This window comes from Oculina patagonica, chromosome 2 (assembly GCF_052425735.1).
Source record: "Oculina patagonica isolate OP01 chromosome 2, crgOcupat, whole genome shotgun sequence".
NCBI classification, from domain to species: Eukaryota; Metazoa; Cnidaria; class Anthozoa; order Scleractinia; family Oculinidae; genus Oculina; species Oculina patagonica.
In genome coordinates this window covers 6,921,802-6,949,153 of record NC_135759.1, presented here as the reverse complement: position 1 = coordinate 6,949,153, position 27,352 = coordinate 6,921,802, and the positions used below count along the sequence as shown (strand labels likewise).

General features: G+C 38.1%; 2 protein-coding genes across 2 annotated transcripts; both read right to left on the bottom strand.

Annotated features, from left to right (window-relative positions):
• Window positions 1-1,114: 1,114 nt before the first annotated feature.
• Window positions 1,115-23,961, bottom strand: LOC144642799 (uncharacterized). The gene is made up of 14 exons (XM_078501881.1): window positions 23,882-23,961; window positions 22,858-23,091; window positions 21,755-21,869; window positions 21,385-21,456; window positions 20,947-21,018; window positions 20,729-20,800; window positions 20,449-20,520; window positions 9,507-9,578; window positions 4,335-4,406; window positions 3,937-4,008; window positions 2,984-3,055; window positions 2,287-2,358; window positions 1,629-1,730; window positions 1,115-1,456 (listed from the first exon to the last, which is right to left on the bottom strand). Exons 1-14 carry the CDS (start codon window positions 23,943-23,945, stop codon window positions 1,375-1,377), a joined length of 1,245 nt encoding a protein of 414 aa, XP_078358007.1. The 5' UTR covers window positions 23,946-23,961; the 3' UTR covers window positions 1,115-1,374.
• Window positions 17,202-19,384, bottom strand: LOC144641747 (uncharacterized). Its single transcript, XM_078500775.1, has 2 exons — window positions 18,844-19,384; window positions 17,202-18,729 (listed from the first exon to the last, which is right to left on the bottom strand). Exons 1-2 carry the CDS (start codon window positions 19,382-19,384, stop codon window positions 17,669-17,671), a joined length of 1,602 nt encoding a protein of 533 aa, XP_078356901.1. The 3' UTR covers window positions 17,202-17,668.
• Window positions 23,962-27,352: the final 3,391 nt, after the last annotated feature.

Below are 27,352 nucleotides of genomic sequence, written 5' to 3'. Positions count from 1 at the left end.
GTAATTATTGGACTATTACTTATACAACTATTTATTGATATAACTTTCAATTTAAAACTTCTTTTCTTTTTTGAAACATTAGGAAGATATATTTAGCTATGATTCTAGAGGTAGCATAATTATCTAGTTTAAGAAGGTACTTTATTTTTTCATGATCAGTTAAATCTACAAAGCGAGGATCAGTTTGTGACACGATTGAATGAAGCTCTTTTCTAATATCATTATACCCTTTGCAATACATTAAAAAATGCTGTTCGTCCTCTATGTGGTTTTCCGTACATACCAAGCACTTTCTTTCTTCAACTGGTATGGATGCTCCTGCATTTTCATATTTTCCAGTCTGTATGCGTAGGGAATGTACCCCTAATCTTAGTTTAGTTATTTTTATTCGATGCGCTGGATTTTTAACTGTAGTGAGATACTCTTCTAATTGGTAATCTTTTTTAACTTCTTTGTGAGTGAATTTTTCTCTAGAGCTAACTGACGCGCAATTTCGGACCTTTGACCAATTTTGGAAATAATTTTTTCTTAATCTATGTTTAATTTTAGAGCAAGAATTCGTTGAAAGTTGTGGGGCTGATGTGTCATTATCGGAGAGAATTCCTAATGCTTCATCATCATTTAATAAACTAACAGATTTAGTATGTTTTTTGGCGTAAAGAAATGCATGATTTAATATGGGATTGGTTATCTTATGTTCTAATCTTTGAAAATAGCATAAGATAGATGCTTTAATGTCTATTGCTAAAGGGTATCGACCTAGTTCTGCTCTACATGCTACGTTTTCTGCATACCATGGTACATTTAATGCTTGTTTGCAAAACCGGATGTGAACTTGTTCAATTGTACTTTTATCGAAATGTGTTTTGTATGATAAAAGTTCGGGTCCCCATATTTCACAACCATACAAAAGTATGGGTTTAACTAAAGCATCAAAAAGTTTATTTCGTATCACAATTGTTGATGAATCAATGTTGGATAGAAATCGTTTAATGATGGAAATAACTTTGGTAGCCTTTTTGCTAATTATTTCTCTTGCATAGGTGTAACGACCAGAAGATGTCATTTCTATGCCTAGATATGTTTGTTTGTCGACAATATTTAAAGTTTCATATTATCCGGGGCTATGCCTCCAGGTCCCCCTTTTGCCAGTCAGAATTAAGTCAGTACTTTTTTCGTTTATTATAATGGTCAAAATAAAAGGTGGGTAGGTAGGTAGGTAGGTAATCTTTATTTTAACGTGGTTAAAACACCAGCTTTAAAATACCACATACAATCCCTTTTAACATAAATACTAAAATTCTAAAGCTGCTTCTAACGAAGGACGTGCCTTAAATCAGCATTTTTAAAGGCTGTTCCATAAGATTGTGCCGCTTACATATGAATTCCAAGGTGAAAGGTAAAAATCATGAAAGCCTCTGGCTCAATTGTCTTGATAGGATTATCCGAAAACATTCTATAACCATAAGAGTATAAAGTAATGATATTAAGATTAACGACAGTAAGAAACCATGCTATATAATAATGTCAATTGCAACAGTTATTCCATTCGATGGAATGTTAGAAAAGAAAAGTCATAATGGATATGATGTTTCGCTCAACAGTGTGCTCATTAGATCAATACTCACAACACATGTTCCAACACTGCTGAGTCGGTAGCAATGGAGCGAGGAACAAGATTGAAGAAAGCTCGTTGTGGAATATTCTCTAATTTGTTGCCACTCAGAAATCTAGAAGTTATTGAACAAATGAATAACTTTATTTAACAGCCTTTTTAGGTATTAAACTCATGGCAGCCAATTGGGACACTTTTCTACTTTACAGTAAATTAAAATATACTTGTACAGTGTCAAAATACCATTTTAAATATATTTTTTTTAATTCTTTATCACATTTACCTTAACTGATATAAGCCCCACTCTAGAAGTGGCAGATTATGTGTTTACTTATTATTTACTTATTTTAATTAAATATTTAACAATTATTAACCGAAGTGGAGGTGAATAATTGTTTTAATATATACCACACAAGTTGAATAGCTACTGGACCAAAACATCACTTTCGATCAACAAAGCGACGCGCGAAGGCAGTTTGTTTCTCTTTAGCTGCTCGGAGGTTAATAGTACTTTGCAAATCACCTCCGAGTTAACCAATCAGCACGCGCGAAAAATCGCTATTCACTTGTGGGGTACATACTAGAAAAATATACTTCTACCTAAACTACTTGCATTTATACAAAATAGTGTTCTCAACAAAGCAAAGTACATATAATCCAGTCATACGCACAGAAATTGAATGTTGGTGGCATTTGCAAAAATCTCTTTTGATATTATGGTTATATTGTTATTTTGAAGGTACCTAGCGGTGAAAACAAAAGACAGCATTCTTTTAAAAATGAGGATTTTTTTTGCACATAATATTTTTTAACGCAGTCGAATATAGTTACATCTTATTGAGCAAGTATTCAGGCTTGGTTTTCAGAATTCTGCAGTCCAAGAAGGGTGTTTTCTGTCGAAGTTGACGGATTCAACGCATAACAGAAAAGGCGTTTTGTATTCATTATGCACCGCGATTTTTTTTTATTTTTTATTTTTTTTTTGCTGTGGACAATAAGTTAGCGTATTTTCTGTGGCTTGATAAAACGGTTAAGCAACACATTTGTATACTATAAATCGTTAAATTCTCCAACTCTGAAATCGAATTTCTAGCTCTCTAAATATTTACTGAATCTCCGTTATCAGCCCATATACCTAGGCGTGACATCATATGGAAAATGAGTGCAGCAAGCTTAAGTGCCGCTTAGCTTAAAATTCTCCTCCAGGGAAGCGATAGTTCATCTAAAAAATGAGCCTTAAGGCACGTGCGAAAATACAAGTTACTTGCGGGATATTCCATGGTAACACTCAGAAGTATATAATATTTTATTTAGTTATGTTATCCTTTAATAACAGGCTAATGTTATTATAAAGGGTCAGTTACTTACAAATGTTTGAGCTCTGTCAAACAACAGAATAAGCCATTTGGCAAGTATTCCATTTTGTTATGAGAAAGATCACTGTAGATGAAAATATCAAATTAGTGCTTGCATTTATCGGAAGTCACTAGTGACTTCTTAGGTATCCGAGTGATTTAGCGTGCTGCAATTTAAAACTAGAGGTCCTTGGGTCGAGCTAGTACTTTGCTTTTCATTTAAGACTTTGTTTCCTAGGGCATGCTTGTACAATTGCTAAGCGATTTTCTTTCAGCTGGTTGTTTTGTTTTTTGTTGTTTTTTTATTATTATTTTCAACCGCGTTTTTCTAACAATTTTTGTTTCGTCTCTTTTACAAGGAGCAGAGGAACAAAAAAGAAGTACCGGATCCTGATGGAGGATCTACGATCAGCTAAAGACGTCTGAATAAGCGAGAAAAGCAGGACTGACAAAGACAATGTCTTTCGATATGTACTGGCATTGAAAATCAAAATGATTTTTCTCCTGTGAAAATATATTTGCTTTATATTCATTCTTGACTTCTTCGTTTATTGACATTTAGCCTGATCCGCGTGTTCAGTTAGTAGGGAACGATGCGAAAAGAAAACGGGATGGGGAAAATGGGGAGGTTGCTGCGGCGTGATGTAGGGTGCACTTCCTGTACCTCAGTCGTCCTCTCTTTTTTTCTCGCCGTTTACATCTTACACTTTCTATTCTTCGGGCTATTCCTTACTAAATGACTAATGATGACACTGACTATCCGTTTGCATTTTCCGTTAAAAATATTAACTTACAGTCAATTTACGAATACCTCTCTTTAGTATTTAAAGGTTAAAAGAAAAAGAAAATGCCGACCAATTAAAAAAAAATAAAAAATAGACCGAGAAAACTTAATTAACTTTTTGGATAGATTATTTCACTTTCTTTTTATGAAAATAATGTTATCTGTGGCTTCTTTGAACTTACAAAGTTTTAAGGTTTTTCTGATTGGCAAGCACTCGTTCAGGTAAAAGTGTGATAGAATTCGAGGACAAATCTCTGTGTAAATAGATAATGTAATGAGGGAAATTTAAGTAACTGAAAAGCGTTTAAAATACATCGGTGTATGATGTATAGGTCCACTTTATTCTAACGACTACAATGACTTTATGCCCGTTATTTTTTTTTTTTTCTGTGTAGTCTGATTTAGACTTAATTATTTCAAGTTACTTCCAATTTTTTCACTTTTGAAAACCTTCTGTCGGGTAGAAATGATATATTACTTGACGACAAAAATCTGTAGAAACACATCGTTAAAACGGCTACAAACTCAAATAAGGTTCACATAGTTTTCATAGCGTATAAGTGTGATAAGTGATACTTACAGATTCAGCAAATTGTTCAATTTGTGAAATACTTTGCCTGGCAGTGTTGTTAACGCGTTTGAAGCCAAATATCTGCAAAACACATAACATGATAGTGGAGCATAGTGCCTCTTTTTATGATAACGAGATTGGATAGTTAAAATACTTCCAATGCGGCTGGCACGGTAAAGGTTATCAGCTGCTTGTAATTTAATAGCACTGGATAGATAAATTATGCACCTACAGTATGTGATAAGTGTCATTTACACATTTTGTGAACTATCAAGTACGCGAAACTACCTATCACAACTGAATTTTTCTCTATGAGCGCGCACTATTTTATTTTTGCGCTGAATGGAAAGCCCTTAGCATCTTCTACAAGATTTAATAATATGTGACCTCTCACGCGAAAACGTTCCTTACGGAATCCGTGTGTTCGGCGAAACGCACGGCAAGCGAACGGATGAGAAACGGCTCGATGAGCCGTTCTACACGGACATCGAGAACGGCTACACGGATGTAAATTTTTGTTACACGGATGAAGTTGAACGGCTACACGGATGTAATTTTTTTTCGCACGGATGAAGTCAAACGGCTAAACGGATGTAAATTTTTGTTACACGGGTGAAGTTAAACGGCTACACGGATGTAATTTTTTTTTTTCGCACGGATGAAGTCAAACGGCTACACGGATGTAAATTTTTGTTACACGGATGAAGTTAAATGGCTACACGGATGTAAATTTTCTTCACACGGACGAAGTCGAACGGCTACACGGATGTAAATTTTCTTCACACAGATGATGTCGAACGGCCGCGCGGATGAAAAAAGTTTAAACAGCTTCATTCATAACAAAATAGCAAAACTCCTCTTTCGAACGGCTCCGAATAATATTATCGCAAAACAGTCGTAATACAATAACACTGATTACATAAAATCGAATTGTTCTTCTACTCTGCATTCTGAATCAAAACTTTGAATTAAACTTAAACTGTATCGAATATCGCAGATTTTTTTCTCTTAGTTTTTCGTTTTTATGCTTCTACGCGCGTCACAAAATTTAGTAAAAGAACGCCGTCATTGATAAACTTTCGCACGCTGCGAAATCATTTCAAAGTCAGTAGCTGCGTCTCCAACAAGAGAAAATATTGAGAATTTAGAAAGGGTAAAATTGGAATACGAAAACGAATACAATTACATCATAACAGGCTCAATTATTCGTTCACGTGCCACATGGTACGAGAAAGGTGAAAGGAATACAAAGTATTTCTTGAACCTAGAAAACAATAAAAAGAAAAAGAGCTCTGTAAGAAAGCTGTTACGGAAAAATGGAAAAGAGACCACAGACCCCAACACAATTGCGGACGAAATTTTTTCTTTCTATTCTGACCTATATGCTGAAAAAGCTGACGATACTGTCGACCTGTCGACATGCCCTTTCCTAAACTCTGCGTACATACCCAAATTATCACCGGAAATGCGCGACACGTGCGAGGGCGAACTAACGTATGCCGAGTGTTTTAATGTTCTCTCTTCTTTTAAAAACAACAAAACGCCAGGAAACGATAGTTTGTCTGTGGAATTTTACAAAGTGTTTTGGCCTGAAATCGGGCGGAACTTGGTGGATTCCCTAAACTTTTCCTACCGTCATGGTGAACTCTCTACAACTCAGAAAGAAGCTGTAATCACTCTTATTGAGAAGAAAAACCGAGATAGGAGGCTGATTAAGAACTGGAGGCCAATCTCCTTAGTGAACGTCGACGTCAAGATCGGCTCAAAGGCGATCTCTAAAAGACTGGAGAAAGTCCTCCCCCACATTATTCACTATGATCAAAACGCATTCGTCAAGGGTCGGACTATTTTCGATGCAGTCCGTACTATCAATGATGTTATTGATTTCACAAAACTAAAAAGCTACAGAGGTATTCTGACTGCTATAGACTTTGAAAAAGCTTTTGATTCGCTTAATTGGGACTTTCTTTTAAAATCTTTAGAAACCTTTGGCTTCGGAAAATCTTTTATTGCCTGGATAAAAACATTTTATAATAACACATCGAGTTGTGTAATCAATAACGGTTTTGTCACTTCCTCCTTTCAACTCAAGCAGGGTGTTCGCCAGGGAGACCCACTTTCCCCATTTCTTTTTATTATCGCTCTTGAGACCTTGGCAGTCAACATCCGCAATAATAAACAGATAAAGGGTATATCCGTCGATGGAAACGAATTAAAACTAACAATTTTTGCGGACGATATGACATCGTTTGTTCGTGACAGAGCCTCTTTCTTTGTTCTCATGAACACTGTCAAGCTTTTCGGCAGATACGCTGGTTTAAAAATGAACCACGAAAAAACTGAAATCCTTCCACTAGGTAATATGGTTCTACACCCCCAGGATTTCGGTGTGGAAGAGATTAAAGACGTTGTTAAGATTCTCGGTGTCTGTTTTACTAACGACCACCTATTGTTTGATAAAAGAAACTTCGAGTCAATTGAAAAAAGTGTCAAAGAATTTCTGCAAGGTTGGAGTTGGAGAGGCCTCACAATTATCGGCAGAATACAAGTAATCAAATCGTTCGTTATTCCAAAAATCCTATACCGCGCAGCTTTGGTTTCTTGTAAAAAAAGATTTTATTAAAAAACTAAATTCGCTCATCTACATGTTCGTATGGAAAGGTAAAGATAAAATAAAACGAACGGCGCTTATTAATCCAGTTGAGAAAGGAGGTCTAAACATGCCTGATATCGGGTCAATGATCTCTGCACAGAGAATAATATGTATAAAAAGATATTTAGATCCGTACACCGCAGGCTGGAAATTTTTTTTAGATACGTATCTTAAAAGGGTGGGAGGCAAATTCCTATTTCATTGCAATTTTGACTTTGAAAGGCTATCGGTAGTTACTCCGATCTTCTATAAGGAATGTCTAATCCTATGGTCCTCTATGAATAAAACAGATCCCTCTACACTGGAAGAAATTTCTAATGAAGTAATATGGAACAACAAGCACATCTGTATTGAAGGTAAATCTGTCTTCAGCGCCAAAATACGTGAACATGGTTTATATAAAGTTGGCGAGCTCTACGACTGTGCGGGGGAGCTTGTGTTTAAAAAAGAACCTTTGCGATCGGCTCTTTCACCCATAGACACTTTCTTACTGTTCAGTATATACAAGGCTCTTCCATTACATTGGCGAAATACTTTATACGCAAACAGAGGTCTTATACCTTTTCACACACATCCACTAAATCTCTCCACTTTTCATATCAAAATTAACAACGAAGAAAACGAAGTAGAAAAATTGCAATCAAAATCTTTGTATAGCAGCCTGATCTCTAAAATTGTACAGCGCCCACTGCCATAAAGAAATACGAAGATCTTTTTAATACCGAGTCTTTTCAATTAAACTGGAAAGACATATTCCTTTTACCATTCCAAGTAACCTTGAACAAATACGCGTAAAAAATTAAATAGATTCTCTACACAAAATCCTTTACTATCCTCCCTCGCGGACAAAAATTTTTCCTTAGTTCTATGAGTGAATTTTGTCTCTACTTCGGATACAATTTGAAGTAATACTTATGTGCATCTATTTTTTTAATTTTTATTTTTTAACGAATAAACTGACGCGAGGTTTTGGGGCCTCCTCCCTCATATCACTTAGTTTTCCTTTTATTGTCACCCTTTCTTTTTCTTTTTCTTTTCTTATTGTAGTAACATACTGTTCTCCGCTGTCGAGGCAGGTGTTTCTTTTGCCCGCTCTTTGTGCTCTTCCATAAGTCCCCCCGCAACCCTCCGCTCGCTCCCCCCTCTTCTCGCGTCACTAACCCCGCTTTCTTCTCGCCTTTCTCCTCACGCACATCTTTTCCGCTGTCTTATTTCGTCTTCTACTGACAATTTATATAATCTATATGACCTGGTGGGATCTGCAACCCCCTCGGCTTACAGGTATCATATTTTAATGTTGCTCGGGCGCTCCCGTTCCCTCCACACAATCTGTTGCTCGCCTGCTTCTCTTGACGGCGTAGCGCAAGTGCTTAACTGTATCTTCATCTTCGGGTCGATGGAGATGGGGGTTGAAAACTGAAAAGCAAAGCTGTTCGCTTTTTTCTGAGGGCGTGTCGCAGCGGTCGCAGTGTTTCATAACACGAGGTAATATTATCTTAGATCTCATGCGCTCGAGCCGTCGAAACATTTCTCGTAATCGTTGAATTGGACTTAGTTTTTAGTCTTAGATAAAATTGTTATTGATGATCGAATGTTATAAAAGCGAAAAATTTCAAGGGCAGAAAAAAAAACCGTGTATGTTTAAAACGAGGTGTTTGTAAACAACAATTTACTAAGGTGCAGTTTTTAGCTATCATACGTCTGTCAACTTTCTGGTATGTGTAGCGTGTAGCTTGAGCCGCTTCAAGGGCTGACGAAGCTTTAAACGGATAGCTTTTGCTGCTCGAGCGGCTAAAAGTTCTCTTTGCATGGAACGGTTGAACGGCTAGTAAATTTCTTCGCACGGAACTTCATAAAAAATACAGAAATCTTATCGAATGTTGAAGTAAACAAGTTGTACAGTTTTATTCTAAAATCTGGAATGAATGAAATATGAAATACTTTATTAAGGTGTCTGAGGTATTTAGCTTAAAAAAACTAATTGTGGACACTATTTACATTATTATATATCTAAGCTATTTAAAGTTAAAATATTTACACTTAAATTCTAAGAAGAAGAAAAAGAACCGTACTACATAGATAAATAAATAAATAAATGAATAAATAAATAAATGACAATAGAAAATAAAATCTTATAATAAAAGTAGGTGAAAGATAAAAATTGCAGTTAAGAATTAAAAATTTAAAATTTAAAAATATATATCGGCTAGCTGCATATGTCACATTTACATTCTGTCAAATGACGACTTTTGATAAAATCCGCTTGTTATTATGACATTGCCATGGCGAGGTCAAAAATTGTGGACACATAGTTGACAAATCAAAACTTTTTTGTAAAGTGAATCCCCTTTTCAAAAAAAAAACCGCGATGAGGCTATTACACAATCCCTTGTACGCCCAAAAGTTAATCGTTTAAAATTATTAAGCACCAAAATCAGAAAAGACGTTGTGTAATAGCTTAATAGCACTTCTTTTAAAGTATAGACCCATGCTAAAATTCCAGTACTGTATTTTTCCCTTTCACTTACAGTTTTTCTAAGTTTCTCAGCTTGACAAATATTTTCTCGGGCAAAAATTCAATTGCGTTTTTCCTCAAATCTCTGTTAAAAGAAAAATAATAATGTTATAATGTTAAAAGCAATTCATTTAAAACGCAAAGAAAACGTGGCCAGAAACATACGTCTGGACTTACAGTGTCATGTAACTAACTGCTATAAAAACTAATTACAAACTATTAAAGCATATGAAAGACAATTAGATAAAATTGAAAATGCATCTGTTCACAAAACAGCGTTTATGCCGCTTATTTCTGACACGTAGCAGAATGTAAGGATGTCCCCTTTTACTAAGGCTCCTTGATCTCTGGGGTAAAAGCAGTTCGTGAAGGGGATGAGTACTATCATTAGTTAACTTGTCTCATAAGTTCTGCTTGTTTTCAATGTAGATTTATTTGCCACATTATGCATTCATTGTTCAGCTCTACCTTCGACTAGTCGTCTGTCTTCAAAGCGAATTTAACAATACTCCCAACCGGCGTCGATCGGTGCCACTAGCTTGCGAACGCAGACGTATTCCGGCAGTCGAAAACAGACGTATTTCGGCGGGCTACGGTGTCATCCGATAAAACCTGATGTGGAAATCTACGAGGCCGTATTTTCTCGTCAAATCCTTGAAGCCAAGGAAATGACAATGGTGAAATGTGGGAGCCTCTACCGTACTGACGTCATTACCATGATCACAGCTTCTATGTCATTAGAATGTTGTATCCGAAATAAGCGGTAAAAGCTTACAATCGCATCTACAATGCCAGAATTAACAGCCATCGTGTAAGTTGTTGTGTGATCAGCTTAAAAGTGTGCAGGTGTAATGGCGGTGATGTACATGGGTCATGGGTTTTTGTTTAAGTTTTTTCCTTTTTCTGGTATATATCAATATATTTATATATTTGTGTTATTACGGTATTAGACTCCTCCTCCGCAGTTTATTCGAGTCTGGTTTTCATTAAGCAACCATTTTTATTCATTATTTTTGACATATATCTTGCTAATATAGCTACAGCTTATTATACCTCAGATACCTGAGGGGCTATTTTAACTCCACCTTGGAGAACCGGCGTTTATTAGGTACCCGGCCTTTTATCGAGAAAATACGTTATTTTGATTATTATTTATACCTAAGTAGGATAACCTTTCCAAAAGGGACTTGTTATGATTATAATGATAGCGCGATGAAAATGATGATGATGATGATGATGATGATGATGATGACGGTGACGATGACGATGACGATGACGATGACAATGACAATGACGATGACGATGACGATGACGATGATGATCGTTTCCCAAATTTCTAGTTCCTTTCTTTAAAACGTTAAAAACATTTGAACTTCCACATTAATTTCGCCTGACCGATAATTTTTTACAATTTCAAGGTGGTGCAATCCTAGAAATAACGTTTTCTTGTTGTCTCAGCGCGATAATATTGGATATTGCACCGAGGTCTAAATTGCGTTCCTTTTAAATAGGAACATGTATCGATAGGTCCGCTTGTTCTTGTTAAAGAAATACGGTTACAAGAGAAGCAAATCTCAGAATATATCCGAACAGCCATTCCATACGATAATCTATAACTGTTGGTCCCGTCATTTCCGTGATATCCGCTAAATGAAAAAGAAATGTGGCAAAGAAATTTGAAACACAACGGGGATGGCGAAGATAACCCCGTTTGCAGAACTTACGGTAAATAAGAACTTAATTAAAGAATATCAAATTTGACAGGACTGCAGAACTTTAAGTGTTGTCCCCGTTTTATCCGTAACATCCGCTACACTTAGAAAGAAATGTCTTAACTCCGTATTGAAGAGATCTAAAAAGGAACGGGGATGGCGGAGACAACGGGGACAGTACTTACAGTTCTCAAATTTGACAGGACTGCAGAACTGCAAGTGCTGTTCCCGTTATATCCGTAACATCCGCTACACTTAGGAAGAAATGTCTTTACTCCGTATTAAAGAGATCTAAAAAGGAACGGGGATGGCGGAGACAACGGGGACAGTACTTACAGTCTTAACTCCGTATTAAAGAGATCTAAAAGGGAACGGAGATGGCGGAAACAACGGGGACAGTACTTGCAGTTTTCTTTCTCTTTCTCTCTCTCTCTCTACTCTCTCTCTCTCTCCAATATATTATTAATATATTAATATATTAATATATTAATAATTAATATATTAATATTAATTATTAATATATTTATATATTAATATATTAATTATTAATATATTAATATATTAATTATTAATATATTAATATATTAATTATTAATATATTAATATATTAATTATTTATTGAGAGAGAGAGTTGAGAGAGAGAGATAGAGAGAAAGAGAAAGAAAACTGTAAGTACTGTCCCCGTTGTCTCCGCCATCTCCGTTCCCTTTTAGATCTCTTTAATACGGAGTAAAGACTGTAAGTACTGTCCCCGTTGTCTCCGCCATCTCCGTTCCTTTTTAGATCTCTTTAATACGGAGTAAAGACATTTCTTTCTAAGTGCAGCGGTTGTTACGGATATAACGGGAACAGCACTTACAGTTCTGCAGTCCTGTCAAATTTGAGAACTGTAAGTACTGTCCCCGTTGTCTCCGCCATCCCCGTTCCGTTTTAGATCTCTTTAATACGGAGTTAAGACATTTCTTCTTAAGTGTAGCGGATGTTACGGATAAGACGGAAACAGCACTTGCAGTTATGCTGTCCTGTCAAATTTGATATTCCTTAATGCAGTTTTCATCAGTTAACTGTAAGCTCTGTCTCCGTTGTCTTCGCCATCCTTGTGTTGTTTCAGATTTCTTTACTATAGAGAACATAAATGAATAGTACACATTTGCTGAGTACAACAGCTGTAATGGATATAGTGGTTATTTGTACAGCGAACTGGCATTCTTGCAAGCGTTCATTTTTATGAACACTCCAAAAAGAATGTTGTTTTTAATCAACCAGAAAAATATCACCGAAGGCATACGTTTGAATGTAATTACGTTATATCATGTTGATGTGGAAATGATTCTTTTAAACAATACCCGGCATTGATAACTGTTGATTGCGCTAACTAAACAAAAAGTGCTTGGACTTATTTTAGTCATCTTCCTGTGACAATCTTTCTTTAAACAATACTCGTTATGGACAACTGTTGATTGCGCTATCTAACAAAAGGAGGGCCTTGGTTTGCCGAAACGTGATTGAACATTTGACTTTTAAAACGGTCGTTCTTTTGTACTAGTGGAATGAAATTACGTAATTTTTTGCACATCGAGTCGGCATTCTCGCGAACGTTCCCTTTTATGACAATAGTGTTCTGATGAAATTAATATTCCGCGAGATGGCAAACAAAAGATTCTGTCAGAATATAAATGAGCAAGCTACCATGTAACTATAAAAGTAGACTGAAAAACAACGCTCTCAGACCTTCACACAGCCACAGTCATGGCGACAGCTCCCGCACGGCAACTAAACAGTAAGGTAAGTTGTTTTCATTTTTTTCTCTCGATTTCTTTTAGTTTTTAAGCAAGAAATTGTAAAAGCTGCTCTCATTTCCTTTACGAGGAACAATTCGTGAAACACAAGATACACTTAGCCTTGCAGCATAGAACGGACAAACCTAGAATGAAAACATGCAAAGACTCTTACGTTTAAACTGTTTAGCTCTGGAAAGCATCTTCTGTGATTCACGAACCACGAAGCTTTGTTTTAAAACTGATGTGATTGCATCGATTTTTTTTAAATTTTCTTTTGGTTTTTAAGCAAGAAATTGTAAAGGGTGCTCTCATTTCCTTTACGAGGAATAATTCGTGAAACACAAGATACACTTAGCCTCGCAGCATAGAGCGGACAAACCTAGAATGAAAACATACAAAGACTCTTACGTTTAAACTGTTTAGTTCTGGAAAGCATCTTCTGTGATTCACGAACCACGCAGCTCTGTTTTAAAAATGTGATTGCATCGATTAAGATCATATCAGTAATTAATTTTTTTTATAACTTGCTTGTGTAAACCTCAGAGAATCCGAAGTGCCCTGGTCAGCAAGGTATTACCTGCAGTGCAAAGATCCTGTTCGTTGCTATCTGCTAAAGTTTCGTATGGCACAAATGAGCAACACACAAACGTTGACGACTTGTGGAGAAACATTTGCCAAAAGCGCGATGAGTGCGACGAGGCGATTAAAATGCATGTGAAAGGAGTGGCGTTTTTTTTCTCGGCTGTCGCCGTCCTGGAGAGAAGAGGCAAAAACAAGAGCAAAAAGGAAAACAACGAAGACGAAGAGGATGGCGAGAACGAAATATCAGAGAAAACGTACTGGCCAGCCATAAACTATTGGATTGCGGTGCAGTCGCCCAATGGCATGCGCGTTTCAACCGTTCCAGTGCATTCTGCACTATTACATACGGGCATGGAAGTTACGGCCAACGCTCTGCCGGAGTGTAAAAGAGGAAACGAGGAAAAATCAGCCGCACCGTTATGTAACACCTTGAAAGATCACAACAACAAATTTCTACAGAACAAAGTAGACATTTCATTTTCTAATGGAATGGAAATATTACAGGATCAACTGCTGGACGAGCCCATGTCATCTCTGCACGGAAGCGAACGTGTCGTCCGAATGCAAGCTGTTTCTAGTTTGTTCGTAACAAAGCTACGGGACAGTTTAATACCGGCTCTTGTCAGTGCTGGCCTGGAGTTCGACGTGTATGGCATCGAAGCATCTAATTTGCCTACAGAAGTTTCCAAGGTTACCAAAGCCCTGGCATCTCCAATAGTTATTGCGATGCATGATGTTGAGCGAGCCATGGCGAAACTGGGTTACGCACTGCATGGAGGAGAAGTGTTCAAAAAGGTGGCGTGTTCAAAGTACACATACCAACACTGCTGTTCGGTGAAGAAATTCCTCTCCCTGCTTGGCAGCAACGACGAGTTTAAAGATACCATCATAAAGCATCTGAACAAGCTGGTGGAAATTCTGGGCGACAAAGAATGCGAGTTTACTAAAGAGCTACACATCAACTACGATTTAATTGAAGTAAAAGAAGGGTGGTGCTTCTCAGTTAGTCAGCGAAAGTTCGTCTTAAATCCGATTGGAGACACAAACATCGGAAGAGAATCTCCCAGGGCATTTATTGACTACGAACACACGAAAATACCACAACCAGGATACTTCAAAGAGATCTTGGAGAACAGCCTCAACCAGACAGAAATTGAGCACTTTTGCGAATATTTCATCAGGCTTCTCAACTGTGGCATTAAACAGCATAAGGAGAAAGTGTTGTGTTTGATAGGGGAACCAAACAGTGGAAAGACCAGCCTGTTCACCCCTATGAGTCGCGTTATCCCTCAAAGGTAAGTTTAATTTGCTTTGGCCTTTATAGCTGGCTCTGATTACATTGCATTACATTACACTGTTTTCTTACATGGATACTTGTAGTAAACATTCGTATCCAGCTTTAATCTAATCCGCCATTTGTCGAGTCGGCAGTGCTCTTACCCTTATTTAGTGTAGACATTGTTTATTTTTAGATACATTGCAATGGTTACAAAACAGAAGACGTTTAACAAGAGCATGATAGATAAAGCAACCCAGGTCATCTTTCTTGACGAAGCATACGCGAAGCTCCTAGATCCAGACGACTGGAAGGTGCGTGCGAGTCTTTGATTTTTTGTTGTTGTTTTCATGTATGCTGAGAGCGAGTCCATGTTGAAAACGAGTTCATGTTTAACGCTCGACTGTTGCATGGATATGCACTTTATTGCCGTGCCTACTGTGTTTTTGAGAACATTCTATTTTGATGCTTTCAGGTCCTCACCCAGGGAGGGCTCACCGCTCACGACCGAAAGTATAGCTCGTCCACTCCGTTGAACATCAAGTGTCCGATCTTCATAACCTGCCAGCGAGCCATGGATTTCGGTGAAGAACACAATGACGCAATGGATGTTCGTCTCCGCAAATTCTTCTTCACGACCTTGAAAACGCCACCGGTGGCGGGGGTTCAAGAATTTCTGAAGTCCCACGCGATGGATTGTATAGTTTGGGCGAGCAGCGTTGCCAAGACTCCGGATGACGAACTGCCCCCGCCTGTCCCAGGAACCGCTTCTGAGGATGATTTCCTCGACGAAGACGAGAAGGAATTAATCCGAAACGTGACACTGGTTGAAGACTCTGAAAGCGACCACCTCGCTGGAGACGAAGCCGTTCAAGGAACGTGTGGACAAAGCGAGGAAGAAGAAGAAGAGGAGGAGGACGACGAGGCAGATGGGCAAAGCTCCAATTCCAGCCAGACGGGTAGTTGGGAGAAGTACATGACGAAGGTATCCAAACTTCGTGATCAACAACCGCGGCATAGTTTAAAGCAAAGACAGCTGGAGTTTATTGGTGCTGGCATGAAGCGTCTGAAGGATGGATGGGAGAAACAGTTGGAAGACGGACGAGAGCGCCTGTTGGAAGATCTGAAGGCTAAATGGATCTCGTTGGGAATGATGCACGAAGAGGACGCCCATCTGCTGGACTCTGTGGAAGGCCCTTATCATCCGAACATCGAAAGATCAAGGGCTGAGTACTTTTCGAAGAAGAAAGAAGAGGAAGAAAGGATGCTGGCAGAGAAGGCACAGAAGTACTATCAAGACGACTGGGTCCTGGCGAAAGAAAAAGAACTACAAGAGCTCCAGATGCAGGAGGACGCGGCAGTAGATCCGGACACCAAAGCAGCATTGTCCTATGTGATGTCGGTGGCAGAAGAAGCTTTGAAACTTCGCTTCCTGAGAGAAGAAGTTCCCGGTTTGAGAAAGTGTGTCCTGTTAGAGCGAAAACGCACTGCCGTACAACATGGATGGTGTTCGGCACTCCAAGCGGCAACCATAAAAAACGTATGGAGCCCATTGCCGTTTCCCAAAGAGATCGATTCCGAAGACGAAAACGCCATGTTCATCACGCCTACGACGGCAACGCCTTCACTAAGCAGACCTCGCGCATCAGCAAGCCAAATTAGTTGCTCGCAGAAGAAGAGGTCAAGGAAGAAGAAAGATCCCCAGGAGGTGCCAAAACGAGCGCGAATCACACACTACTACACGCCTAGTCAGCAGTAAATAGATCAAGCAGACGATTTGGCTATCCGAACACTAAGTCTTGATAAAACTGATAAGATGTAACGTATATAGTCCGCACTGCACTAAGTTAGGAGAGTGCGTGCACGCCATTTAGTGTAAAAACAGTCTATATAGCATTGGTCATGTCTTTCGACCAAGTTTACTTAGTACGTTTTGTGCAAACGTCTCGTTTCGAGTGTCATAACATAGCATTTGTTTCTAGCGATTGAAGAGTGTACATCGTTTTAGATCGGCTTAAAGATCTAAGTAAATTAAGTATCTTGTAATCATAGCAACATGAAGTGTGCTTACTTAGTTTGAGTGCTTATGCAAGCGAAGGAAACTAGTTATTAAATTACATTGCTTAATAAAGAATGTTACAAGTATTACGCGATAAAGTCGATTCATCTGTGACAGACAAGCGTTACATGTTTTGGCGACGTATATTTATACACGTATGCAGTAATGATTAAAGTCAAGTTATCATCTAAAGTGTCGTCTTTATTAGTCTTGGTAATCACAAATTGGGCTGATTCGAATTCTAAGGAGAATCTTTTGCGATCATGCGGCAATGTTCCAAGGGTCTCCAGTTCACTGACTGTAGCACACCAAGTTCTTCTCGGAGAATGTCCCATCGTTGTACCGGCGACGAGATCGTTTCTAGAAATTGGCTATTTTTTGCAATATTGCGATCCTCCAGCTTTATGGCGATAAAAAGACAGGCCAGGATCAGCTCTCTAAATGTAGACCTTTTTCTGTTCGAAGTTTTGTTCAAGTGTCGCCAAAGTAGACTTTCCGCCAACAAAGCCGTTTCTTTCGGGTAGTCGCAGGCACACATTTCTTCCAAAAATTCCCCAGCAAATTTTAGATCGCCCAAAGACAGCGCGGGATGTTTTTCTGTAATCCTGTCCATCTTACTCATTCGGCGCAGCAAAGAAAGAGGCAAAATGTTCTGTGTCGTCCGAATTTGTAGCGAAGAAACATTTGCAAGCATGCTTTTGGAACTTAAAACCGATTGTGATTGGCAGGGCCATAACCAATCACTGCCAACTTGGGATAGTGCTCTCATCTTTTAGAATATGATCCAAATTTTCTGGCTGCCCGGCTCAGCAGAGAATTAGCTGTTCTTCCCTCGTGAAAATGAAAATCGGGGTCCCTCAGAATCGCTTTCCACTGACCGAAGCCATGTCGCTTAAGTCCAAGTTTTAGATATTTGTCTTCCTCTGGAGTGAACATCACATTTTTTCTTCTTCTAGTGCCAATTTCTGTCTGTCTAGCATATAGTGTTTTAGTGACCTTTTCGTCCTCTTCGGCTGGTGAACTATCGCTGTTGTCATCATTTTGCTCTTGCGAAGAAGTTGACTTGTCTGAAAGTCTCGTGCGCACTTCCATTTCTAGCTCTGTTCCCTTGTCGCCGTGTAGTTTTTCCAAACATTTGTGCGCTTTGCTAGCGACCTCGCGCGATCGTTGTTTTTGATAGTGAACCTTTGCCACGACTGAGCTGTGTTTTTGGTCCTCGGAAATTGTGCTCTGCGCACTGCTGCTGAGATGTCTAGTACTTGCCGTCTCGACAATTTGTCGATAGCGAGTCGGATGAACGTACTTTCCTGTTGCATCGAAGACCAGTTTACTCATTAGTTCTCCAAGCTTGTTGTGTTGTCCTCCATTTCTCGTTACTAAAACATAATCACAGTTCGGCTTGAGCAGAGGGCGAATGTGATTGATGTAGCCATCTAACACTTGCATGCTAGTCTCGGTCAGGTAAAGAGAATCAAAGCCATACTTTCCCGCTGTTTTGAACATTTTCTGATCAATAAATCCGCCGTTGGTTTTAGCTTTTTTCACCATCTCAACAGTCAAATACTGATATGTCATTGGACGTGAACCTTTGACCTTGATGAACAAATATACGGCAAGAAATTTGGTAGCAAAAGATAACTCAAATGGGGATATCGAACCTGGATTATCCTTGCATGACTTCAGAACGCTTTCGTAGCGCGGCAAGTATCGCCCTACGACTTCTAAGAGCTCTTCGAGCGTGGCCCAGTGTCCCTTTGCTTCTAAGGCGTCGATATCCAGTTCGCTAGTCCATTGTAATCGCATCATCTTGGACACGGTTTTGCGCACTTTTTTCAAGTACAGTTCTGTACAAGATATCCCTCTTAACACCGATTCCGAAGCTCCATTAACTTTTCTGAAATCCCCCAATTCTGCAATGGCGTCCAAGTAGCCTATGCGACCTGCATGTCCGAGTTTCCACTCATCTTGCATCATGTCAACAAATTTGAAAAGGAGATCAGGCGAACATAGACTAAAGTCAACAATTTCAAATGTGAGATCCTCATCTTCTTCGCAACAGAATTTAAGAAATTTTAAACACCTGCTGACAATTTGGCGTGCTTGCCGATCACTTTTACACCCACCACCACTGCCGGTGAGCCAGGACAAAAAATTTTGAGCGATTTTGCTTGACATGTCAAAAGAGAGAGCTTTTCTAAATTGATGTGGATTCTTGTCATCAATGGCCTCGTGTGTGTTGCTTTGTTGACATGCTTCACTCTGAGGGATGTTTGGCTTCTCGTCGAAATAAAAGTACCAACGGTGTTTGTTCTTGGTGTGTTTTCTACAGCCGCGTTGTGTGGTAAATCCATCATGCTTGCAGCCTTGAACTGGGCAGTGAAAAAGGCCATCTGAGTCTTCTTCTTCTAAGTGAAGTCTTTTGGGTTTAGGCGACGCGTTTGGTAATTTTGACCAGTCGATTTCTACTCCTCTTTTGCTCATCTTTTGAGATCTGATATTGTGAAGTTTCTCGCGAGACTACTGTTTTTATACTAAATGGCTGACTTGTTATCCACTTGATATATGGCCCGCTTTTTTTACACAATTAAACCGAACAAAGGAACAAAAGGACAAGTCTCGCCTTGTTCAAACGTGCCCTAACGTGATCAAACATGAGACAGGCAAGCCAAGGCTAATATTAAACTTGCCCTCGGGCATGTTAGATTGACAAGCTGAAATCAAAACTCGCGCTCCTGTTGATCAAACCAAAATAGGAACCATCGTTCCCATTTAGTAAACCAAGTAAAACAAGAAATGCTAGTTCCTCTTTATCTTAAAGTGGAACTTATCAGTTCCAATATGAAAAAGAACTGTTGTTCCCATTCAACTGGAAAAGGAACACATTTCTAAGGAACAAACTTGCTTTTGAAAGGAACCATTTAAAACATTTGGGAACGACATGCCACGATTAGGAATAGCACGTTCCCAATCGTTCATAAGAAAATGCTTAAGCGGAACAGTCGTTCCTCATTATCGAACTCCGGAACGTAATGCGCTCGTTATTAGGAACAAATTGTTTAAAAGAGAACACTCGATAAAATCGGAACCATTCAAAAAGGACCATATGTTCCTATAAAGATAAAAACGGAACAAAGAGTTCCCTTTATTCGAAATAAAAAGGAACTTTGTGTTCACATTTATAACAAAAGGAACCCTTTGTTCCGAATTCAGACATCGTTGTTCCTGTTACTGATTTCGGCCTAAATTACAGTTCCTTTAAGTGTATTCTGAGTTTGTTCCTAAAGCAATTAGAGGAACGAAACAGTAAAACTGGCGGAACACCAGCTTTTCAAGAAAGCCATTATTTTTCGCGTCGCATCAGCTAAAATCCTAATTTGAAAAGATGCTAATGTAGGTAATATGCCAACAAGGTGGGCAAAAAAATATCGACGAAAAACGTTGTATTTAAAGCAAAAAAATCTGCTCTCATCAATTTTGGGGAATGTATATGATGATCAAGGATGCCAACTTAACATCGCCCAGACCCTATATAACGTCTTACTTACAGAATCAGTAAATATTTCAAAGATTTAAACAATTTGTCTGGCAGAAATGTTAAAGAGTTTGAAAACAAAATCCTACAAAAAGAAACAAGAAAAATGCAAACTAAGCACGTCATAGATACAAACGAAAAAACTGTACCTCTTTTTTGAGTAGAAGGGCGTTATGCTTCGTGTCACTTAGAGATCTGCCAATATTCTAAGATTGCTAAATATTTTGTCGGGCGTAAAGCTAGTAGCGTTTGAAAGCAAACTGAACGTGCAATGTTTGAGAAGTCCAACTCACAGATAATCCAAATTTCCCAAATTGTAAAACAATTTGTCTGGCAGATATGTTAGAGCGTTTGAGGACAAATCTCTGCAAAAAAAAACATGACCGGTTGTAATGCGATCAAGCACTTGATAACGAAGGACGTCTTTAGATGAAATAATCACAAAGTACGTCTTTTCAATGGGTATAAACCCACGCAAAAATTGAAGTACGTATTTCTTCTTTTCACTTACAGATATGTCAGTTTACTCAGCTTGTCAAATATTTTCTCCGGTAAAAAGTTAATCGAGTTTGATCTGATCTCTCTGAAAAAAATATGAAAGCAAGAAAAAAGAGTACCGTGTAAGCACTGTTTTAAAATCAGATACAACTCCTATGTCTTACCTTACTTATTCGATTACTCATTGTTTCATTCATTTATTCATTCATTCATTCATTAATTCATCCATACATCCATCCATCCATATATCCATCCATTCATTCACTCATTCATTCATTCATTTTTTGTAGTTCATTCATTCGTACATTCATTAATTCGGACTTGTCGGCCAGTTGTGCTATTTTTTGCAGCATGATGCAGGTACAATACGCTGAGACTGTTGTAGAAAAAAGTATGTTCCAAAGGTTCTATTTAGATATAACAAAATTAAAATATAACTAGTCGAACTTACAGCATCCGTAGATTTGAAAGTCCAGAAAGCATTCCAGCACTCATATTTGACAAGTTGCTTGAAAACACCCCCCTGTACGCCAGCAAAACACAAATCGTGCATTGTTATTGTTTATTGACATATTCTACGTAAACCAGTATTTATCTACAGATCGGAAGAGCTTTATTATGATTGACTTTTAAAACTGAAGAAGTGATATTTTGTTAAATGCTGATTTTCCTTTCTCTTAGAAGTGAAATCCGTGGTGACGGTTAGTGACTACCAGAGATACTTGTTGTTAACAACAACTAAAATTATATTAGGTACATTACGCATAAGCTTCCGAAAACTTAGAGGATCACCATAGGTATTTTTCACCAGACATACTTACAAATTACCGGTTGTCGTCGGCACGCATTTGACTATATCTCCTGGGAACGCAATATAATTGCATTGGACGTAGACTCCGAACGGTCCCCCTGTGAGATAGGAACAGCTCTCGCAGTCTAAAAATTAACAAACAAATATCTAGCATCCAAAATATGATTATTGCAACTAAAGTGTTTTTAATGGAATCAGACAAAAACACCAAATAGTTCTTTATATTTCGTTGATTACTAAGGTGAGTTTAATTCCTCGCGAAGCGAGGCCGAAGGCCGAGCGTAGCGGGGTGTATAATTTTGTCCCTCAAAGGGCTCAGGCGGGATGAAATCTCGTGTGGAGTTTACGGTCATATATATTTGTGAGCTTGGTGTCTGGCGGAAATGACGTCACACGGCCGCCGCGCGCTGGTGGCCTAATGGTAAGGCGTCGAACTTGAAATCAGATCTTCGGGACTGAGGGCGCGGGTTCGAATCCGGCTAGGGTTTTTTTTTTTTTTTCCTTATTTTTTTTGTGGGTTCGAATCCTGAACCTTTCATTTTTATCGTTTTTCTTTTCGGATTAAAATAACACTGATTTCCACATAATACTCCCTCAACGCCTATTCAGGCTATAAACCTTTCATCGCCATCAGGGGCGCGCGGGCGGAGGGTTCGAATCCTCCTGCCGTTCGTTCTTCTTTTTTTTTTAATGCCCTCAAATAAATGTCCAAACTGCGACTATCCAATAATTTGTCGATGATTTTGAAAATAGCCTGCGCTTCCCAACGCTTTATACCTCTTTACGAACCTGAAAGAGCCGCCATCTTCAAAGCGGAGTAGACCCTGGGAACGAGGGTGTCGCGGCCATGCCCGTTACTAATTTTTAACAAATATATCTTCCTGCCTACTGTGGAAAATTGAATATGTACAATGTTCAACTTCAAATAATCCACTCCTTATTTATAACACCACCACCCCCCCCCCCCGTCTCCCCAACCCAGAGCTTCGCGAGGCCCTGCGAGTCACGTATTACTAGTAATAATAATAATTCTAATAAGATTAATAATAACAATAATTATAATAATAATAAATAATAACAATTAACTATTAGCTTAAAAAATTGATTTCATACCTCTAAAAATAACCTCGACCTCTCCAACGTCGTTTCCGTACTTGCTGGTGGCCACACAGGTGTAGTTGCCTTCTTTTCTTAACACTATTTTTGCAGTTTTTGTCGTATTTACCAGTACTCTTGAGTTGCTTATCAGTGCTGTGTATATTGGACGCGTTCCAGTACTTGGACACGACAGCTCGTACCCTGGCAGCACTCGAAGAGTCGAAGCTGGCAACATAACCTTGGGTGGATCTGTTTTTAAAGAAAAAACTTAAATTACCTAAGTTATCCTTCATTCATTTCATTCATTCATTAATTATAGTTTTTGTAGCGTTATCCATCCTCACTTAGAGTAAACATTTAGATAATAAATGCTTGTTTCTATTCACTTCATTAATTAAGTTAAAATAGGGTATATTTCATGGATCTTATATGGAATGAATATCTATCTAAATGTGAACCACTAATGTAATCCCACTCTCCTGTCAGAAAGTTACTTTGAAAAAAATAACTTCCTGTTAGCTTTGGAAATACTTGACATTGTTTGTCTATCCACTTTTGGAGTCAATTTTGAGTTACTTAAATTAACCCCTGGACGAGCAAGGAAGAGGGGCTTGCAAGGGGTGGGAAAGAGGGGGGGGGGGAGTGTGGTGAATTGATGTAACTCTCTTTGAGGTTATCGCTTTGATCCGCAGCTTTGATCCGCAGCCTTGAATTTCGCTGAAATTTCGACGCAGATCGATTCAGAATAAAGAACAAAAGATTAGGTATGCCGAGGTGACTTTAAGAAAAAAAACCAAACAAAATAAATAATAAATACACTTTGTCTGTGGCGATCGGTAGACTTAATTTCAGTAGAATGATTCATCCGATCTAAGATTTTTTTAACACTAAATTTTTGGTGGCCTCTGTCCACCTTCATCAGAGTATTGGACTCATTTTCAATACTCTGATGAAAGTGGACAGAGGCCACCGAAAATTTAGTGTTGAAAAAATCTTAGATCGGATGAATCATTCTACTGTAAATAATAAATGTGCTTACCTTTTTGAGGGAGGGCGCCATCAGCATTCCACATAAACAACAACAGGATGGAAATAAATTTCATGTCGACAATTTTAAATATAAACCTAAACCAGAAATGAGCAACGCTAGAATAAAAAAACAAAATATATATACCGTTTTTCAGCAACTGGTGTAAATAAGTGCTTGGTCTGCAAAGTAACTTGTCATTTGATATTTGTAGTTTTGTATCCAAGTAAAAACAATTAAAAGCCTCTTTATACATAATTATAGATCCCACGCATCCTATGCCGCAAAGTATGACAATTATTACTTTTACTCGAACAATTTGTCCTAAAAACTCTTTTGATCGTTGAAAGCCGCTTAAATTTAGGATAGAAACCAGCCAATCAGAATATTACAATTTGTTCCGAGAGGAAAAGATTTCGTTGTAGAATTATTGATTTTATTCTTCAATGTAATTGCTTCATTCACGAAAAAAAGCTGCCATCCATTGTTCTCAATTAACGTTTTATTTGGTTAATTTTCTTCTCAGTGGCCCGGTTCAAACAGTCGCTCTGTTACAGCTAGCACAAGTTCAGACTGGAACCTCCTCCGAGTGGTGGCATCATGTTAAGTTCTGAATTGCGGCTTTGTTTTTCCAACCGAGTAGTTTATTTTACAAAGCTCAATTAACGTCTCTTCTTTTAATCTATTTTTATTTTAAAGTTTGCATATATAGTTATTTTATTTTATAAAGCGTATTTCTAAGTCGTGTCGAAACATAATAGTTAGATTTTGCTGCGAAGCACTTCATTAAATAATAAAAATAGTGAAACCTATTTTGGTATTGCCTTTGCAATACTATATTCCTTTATCAGTGTTTTGAGTCAGTGTTCATGCCATATAAGAAGCCTGGGTCTTGTTGCGAAAACTCATCTATTTTTGTTGTGTTTCATTGCCAGAATGGAACATGTGTTTCAAATTTTGTTAACATAGAGGCTGAAAGTTATAGTGTTTTATGCTTAACATTCTTTTTTTTTTTCGCTAATCGGCGACATGCATGAATTAAAATAACACATAGGAAGCACTGAAAAAAAAGACTAATAGATTTTAAAGAAGCATATTTCTTCAGACTCTAATCACAAACTTTACTTTGATGCAGACGCGCTATGCATAAAATTAATTTCAAGTTAGCTCAAAAGATCGCATAAGTCAACTCAAAATAAAAAAAAGTTATAGTAACAGTAAAGCAGTAATAACCCGTTTTCACGAACCTCCAGGGAAAAGGAAAATTGCTTCGAGAAACCGATGGTTCGAGAAATCCAAAGGGAAAATTACAAAGTACAGTGGACACTCGAACCCTCGGCTTCTCGAAACTCCGATTTTTTGAACCATTTTTCGTTTACCTCCGATTTCCCGTTTCGCATTGAGGTTGGAGAAATCGGGATTCTATCCAAAGAAAACAAAAATTGGTCGAGAAATCGGGATTCTACTGTGATAACAATAAAAATAGAAAAACAGATGGATGTCAATTTGTTCACTTTGAAACTGTAGCCACCCGTTCTCAATGTTAAGGATTAAGCTTAAGGTGGCGTATTAGTAGTACCTTTTTGAATTTCCTTTCGCTTTGTACATCATGCTAGCAAAGTCTTGAGACCAATTCTCAATGAACAAACACTTCCAAGCCTCATTATTTGGATATATTTAAAATTTTTAGAAGTGCAAAATAATTATTGCTTTGCGTTTAAACGCCTTTCTTTCTTCTATCTAGAAGGTTACAATATCTGCTTGTCCATTATCTGTATCACACTTTTCAAAGACGAAAAGCTCTTAGTTGAATTTCCGCAATGGTACTTACATCTTTTTTTTTTCTTTCTCTTGAAGTATTCTCGAGTTTTCTTAGTCCTAACTGCAGGTTGTTCCTGACTGTACCAAAGTACCTTGCGTTTGTTTGCCAACGGTACCACTTAGCCATCTGGTGCAGTTTGTGTCTTTATGCTCTCAGGCTCCCACGATAGTAATTTTCAGATGAAAAGGCCACAATTTAAGAAAAAATGTTTTTTTTTCTTTCTTTTAACTAGTGGTTGGTACAATGGTAAGGTAATCTCTTACTCAGTTTTGTCGTAGGAAACTTAATTTTTAAACCACGGGCAATAAAATAGTATGTGCTTCTGAGAGTTAAAATTAATCAAATCGCTGCACGATTCTAATTTATTCAAGATCGAACCTTTAGAAGAGAGCAATTAGCAGGGGGGGGGGGGGGGAGAAGAAACGAGGTCTGGGACCGAGTAGCGATGCTCTCACAACTTGCAAAGCGATTAATTCACGATGTAGTCAGCGGTTTTTGGACGATGATGCAACAGGCAATCTTTTCCCGCGAAATGGAAGCTGCTATGTCGTGGAATCACTTATTATAAAGGGGTTCAATTCTCTTAACTAAAAATCTAAAAGCAGCGTGTTTAAATCCGAAAATTTCGTCATCGTCGTGTAGTTTTAAGAACGCAGAATTTTGTGATGCCGTGCTACTTTTCAGTGCTGAAATGCAAATGTTTGACATGTTTGTACCACGATTTTCAACTGGCCCACATGGGGATTGTAAATGAAGTAAAACAAAGAAAGACCAAGTCAACAAACAACCTCAAACAATAGAGCAAGAACAATAGCTCCGACCAGCGCGGGAATATTCGATCGCCACGTTTTCATTACCATTCCCGTGATGGTTTTATTTCATAACAAACACCACATATTGACACCAAGAACCTTTTCGGAGAAATTTTCGCTGCTTTAAAGTCAAAACTTAGAAAGTCTTTTTTATTACTACATATATAAAAAAATCGAACTCTCTCACTGGTCCCATGTTTTTGTTTTGGCAAGTTCACAAAGAAAGGAGCTGCTCATGCGCCTTAGAGACATCCGCTGACTACCGCCCCGATGATTACTTTGCAAGTTGTGAGAGCATCGCTCAGATTTCATATAAGAGAATGTATGGGAAGTTGCTTCCCCCCCCCCCCCCCCCCCCTGGCAATTAGACTTGAATTAGTTCTGGACAGGATCATTTTTTGCGTGAAAAGTGTTGATTGGGAAGAGTTACTCTTAGTTTTTTTTTTTTTTTTTTTTTTTTTTTAACTGAACCAGAAAGGAAAACATTCAACCGCACGTTCTCACTTCAAAATAGTATAGTTTATCTTAAAAATTTGGAACTTTGCTAAAATTTTTGATGACCGTAAATAGCTTTGTAGTCGTTTTAAATTTACAGTGAAACACAAACAAATTTAAAACTGCAGTCTAAAACAGCTAGAAAACTCTATTTGCTCGTAATTTATTGAATGTATCGTATTTCCTTAGTTTGCTTAAAAAAATAAATTTATATTTTCTTCCGGTGTAATCGCAGTACAATGGAATACAATAATTTAAGTGAAGTCAAAGGTCCGGTAAGCGACAACCTCGGTATTGAAAAAATTAAGAAGGTCGTAACTAGAGCGGGTGTTTACGATACTTTGCTCTTGTAAA

Bases quoted from the DNA above. Each gene is read 5' to 3' on its own strand.
- LOC144641747 (XM_078500775.1), bottom strand. From the start codon at position 19,384: ATGAGCAAAAGAGGAGTAGAAATCGACTGGTCAAAATTACCAAACGCG. The intron at 18,730-18,843 runs GTCGCATAGGCT...ACTTGAAAAAAG, and splicing joins GTGGAAACTCGGACATGCAG to TGCGCAAAACCGTGTCCAAG.
- LOC144642799 (XM_078501881.1), bottom strand. From the start codon at position 23,945: ATGAAATTTATTTCCATCCTGTTGTTGTTTATGTGGAATGCTGATGGC. The intron at 23,092-23,881 runs GTAAGCACATTT...CTTTAAAAACAG, and splicing joins TGGCGCCCTCCCTCAAAAAG to ATCCACCCAAGGTTATGTTG. The intron at 20,801-20,946 runs GTAAGTGAAAAG...TTTTTTTTGCAG, and splicing joins CTGAGTAAACTGACATATCT to AGATTTGTCCTCAAACGCTC.